Source organism: Ammospiza caudacuta, chromosome 6 (genome assembly GCF_027887145.1).
Source record: "Ammospiza caudacuta isolate bAmmCau1 chromosome 6, bAmmCau1.pri, whole genome shotgun sequence".
Classification (NCBI taxonomy): domain Eukaryota; kingdom Metazoa; phylum Chordata; class Aves; order Passeriformes; family Passerellidae; genus Ammospiza; species Ammospiza caudacuta.
The window spans coordinates 25,439,182-25,442,484 of NC_080598.1; the positions used below are offsets into that span (position 1 = coordinate 25,439,182).

Below are 3,303 nucleotides of genomic sequence, written 5' to 3' on the forward strand. Positions count from 1 at the left end.
AATGGAAAAAAATGGAGTCACACCAAAGGAGGTATTTAAGCTTCGTTAGAGGTGGCAGACTTGGGAACAAGATCCCAGAGTCCTGCTCAACCCTCTGATGGTGATGGTTCTTGTCTGCGTTCATTCCGTGTGATCTCTGCAGCTTATATCTGGGTCACTGTAACATTAGGGGTTTCAGATTTGGGCTTGCCTTGGAGCTCCCTTTGAGCATGGGTTTGTCCCTGACGGGTAGCGATCGGCTGAAAGCTGATGTGATGGGTCTGTCGGTACACTTTCATAGCCATAGAATCAGGGTATTGATAAAAACAGCAGTGCGGTGAAACGCAGAAAGCCGAATTACGGCCGTGGCAGTCCGGGACCCGCCTGAAGCCCCACTGGGTGCCGCGGGGCAGAACAGGGATGCCCTGGAGTTAAGGGGAGAGGAGGCGGGAGGGGGCGAAGGGATGGAGCGCGATGGCTGCCCCGCCCCGGGCTGTGCCGACACCCCCGCTCCGAGGGGACGCGGCGGGCGGGGGTGTCGGTGCGGGACGCGTCATGCGGACCGGGAGCCCGGCCGGCCGCGAGTGGGCTCCACTGCGGCCCGAGCGCGCTGCCGTCTGAGCATGCTCCCGCGGGGCTCCGCCGCTATATAACGGGGCCGGCGCGCCGGCGGCAGCGGCTCTGCTGAGGCAGCGGGGGAGCTCCGCTCGGCGCTGCGCTCCGGTCCTGCCGTGCTGCGCCTCTCTGCACCGCTCCGCTCCGCACGGTACCGCAGCGCGCCGCTCGGCACCGCGCTCCGCTCCGCTCGGCACCGCGCTCTACTCCACTCCGCTCAGCGCTCCGTTCCGCTCGGTACAGCGCTCCGCTCCGCTCAGCACTCCATTCGCACAGCGCTCCGTACCGCGCTCCGCTCCGCACAGCGCTCCGCTCGCACCGAGGTCTCTCCGGACAGCCGCGGTCCGCGCTGCTCCGCACGGCCCCGCACGGCCCCGCGGGGCCCGTCCCTGCCCCGCCGCCGCTGCCCGCCGGAGCCTCGGCGCCCGGCACGGCCGAGGCAGCGCGCCCCGCTCCGCCGGCCCCGGCCCCCGCGGAGGGCGCTCCCGCGGGCGGCAGGATGGCCGCGAAGCCGGCCGAGCTGATGGGCATCTGCTCCAGCTACCAGGCGGTGATGCCGCACTTCGTCTGCGTGTCCGAGGAGTTCCCGCCGCCCGCCCGCCCCGCCAAGACCCCCAAGGGCAAGCTGCGGCGGCCGCGGCAGTCGCGCTTCAAGACGCAGCCGGTGACTTTCGACGAGATCCAGGAGGTGGAGGAGGAGGGGGTGTCCCCCATGGAGGAAGAGAAGGCCAAGAAGTCCTTCCTGCAGTCGCTGGAGTGCCTGCGGCGGAGCACCCAGAACCTCTGCCTGCAGCGGGACCGCCTGGGCAGCTGCCGCCTCCGCAACAGCCTCGACTCCAGCGACTCGGACTCGGCCCTGTGAGCGCGGCCCGGCACGGCACGGACTGAGCTCGGAGCTGCGGGAGCCGCGCAGGAGCGCCCGCACGGGCGGCCGGCTCGGGATGTTTTCTAAGAAAGCGCTTGTACCTTCGTTTCTATTTGATTGTATGAAACTCACCATTTAAAAGACAAAAAAATTATCTTTTCTATTCGTTAGAAGAAATGAGCTGTTTTAGATGCATTGAGCTGCCGGACTTTATATTTATTTTTGCATTTAAACTGTTGACTGCATTAATTTAATATGTTTCTACCTGAATGTCTGTTATTATTTCCATAAAAGAGTAATAAATCTGATATATTTACACAGTACTTACTGGGCTGTCCTTATTTCAGGGATCCAACTGTCCTTGTTCAGCTTTCAGGGGTAAAGGGATTTAAAATCTGTCGGTAGCTAGTGCAGAGCCAGCAATGCTTTTCTCGGTGATGCTGCTCAGAGAGTTTTTGCAGGCTGTACTGTCAATGTACTTAATGAGACAAAAGTCAAGTTAGACCGATTTGAAACTATTTACTTCTTTGAGGCCTTTGTGTTTACCTGAATTGAGGTTTAGAGAGCATTTATAACTGGTGCCCAAGAGCCTTAATGAAACAGGGCAAGCCTCTTGCATTCACAAAAATTGCATATATAATTTCTATTTTCATCCAAGTTGATTTTGTCTCTTCTCCCCTTCCTCTTCTGACCCATAAATTATTTAGTGCTGCAGATGGTTTTGATTTTGATTAGATGGTTTTGGTAATTGGTTAGAATGTAGTTTTATTTACCAGAGCAATTGAAACAATGTGGATGTGCTTTTCCTGGAGTTTAAAAGTAAGGGGATTTTGATGATGGTAAATTTGTAGGAGTGAGGCTTCTGTTGGGTTGCTGCATGTGTGTGTGTGCAGGTGCATATAAGGTTTTCTCTGTTTGTGGGATACATGCTGAAAAGCATCTGAAGCCCCCCGCAGAATAGAAACCAAATTCCTGGACTGGGAATATTCTGCCTGTATTTTCTCCATTTTCTTGAAACATTCCTGTGCTAATAGTGTAATCCTGTAGTAGCACCTTCCTTGAAGGCAAGTCTCTGGAAATTAAAACTTCCCAATCAGAAGGTATTAGCTGATACTGAGCTGTAGCTAATATTTCTCTGGTGTGATTATGGTGTTTCCAATGGCATGGTTTGGGGTGCAATCATACTGATCAGTTGGAGAGGTAAGGGCTGGGGCGGAGGAAGGAGATGGACAGGGTGCTGGTGAACAGGGTGTTTTGGTAGGACTGAGCAGCACAGACCTCTGCCCTCTGGGCACTCAAGTACAGCACATGATCCATGTGACTGGCTCCTGGATGCAGCAAAACTGAAGCTCATCTCTTTCTAGCCTAAAGCTGAGGAAAATCCTGGGGGCATGGGGTGTGGCTTGTTTTTGGACAGGTAAGAACCTGTTCAACTCCCTTGAGTCCCAGCACCTCCAGCTGACCTCCAGCACCAGGGGAGGGTTCTGCAAGCAATTCAGCAGGTAAGGAAACAGGTCTGGGCTCTGACCCAACCTCCTCATGAAAAAGCATTTAAATGACCCCCCTGCATGCAGCCTGTGAAACAGCTTTTCTGCTTTTGCAGTTCGACCCTCGTGGCTGCTTTCTCTGCATGGTAGGCATGTACATAACATCTATGCACAAGGCAAAGCAACTTGACCTCCAGAACAACTTTCATTGCCAGGCAGGCAACTGGAATCAGTAAGAAAATCAGTTGTCAACAGCTGGGCTAATTTTCCTCATCAAATTCCTAACGGTAATTCAATTCTGGAAGTTCTGGGTTTGGGAAAGGGTTTGCAACATCTGCAAACCCTTTCCCAAACATC

General features: G+C 54.9%; 1 protein-coding gene across 1 annotated transcript; it reads left to right on the forward strand.

Annotated features, from left to right (window-relative positions):
* The first annotated feature begins 1,006 nt into the window (after nucleotides 1–1,006).
* On the forward strand, nucleotides 1,007–1,779 carry C6H11orf96 (chromosome 6 C11orf96 homolog). Its single transcript, XM_058807638.1, has one exon. It carries the CDS (start codon nucleotides 1,094–1,096, stop codon nucleotides 1,454–1,456), a length of 363 nt encoding a protein of 120 aa, XP_058663621.1. The 5' UTR covers nucleotides 1,007–1,093; the 3' UTR covers nucleotides 1,457–1,779.
* Nucleotides 1,780–3,303: the final 1,524 nt, after the last annotated feature.

Excerpts from the sequence above, each read along its gene's own strand:
- C6H11orf96 (XM_058807638.1), top strand. The coding sequence starts at position 1,094 with ATGGCCGCGAAGCCGGCCGAGCTGATGGGCATCTGCTCCAGCTACCAG.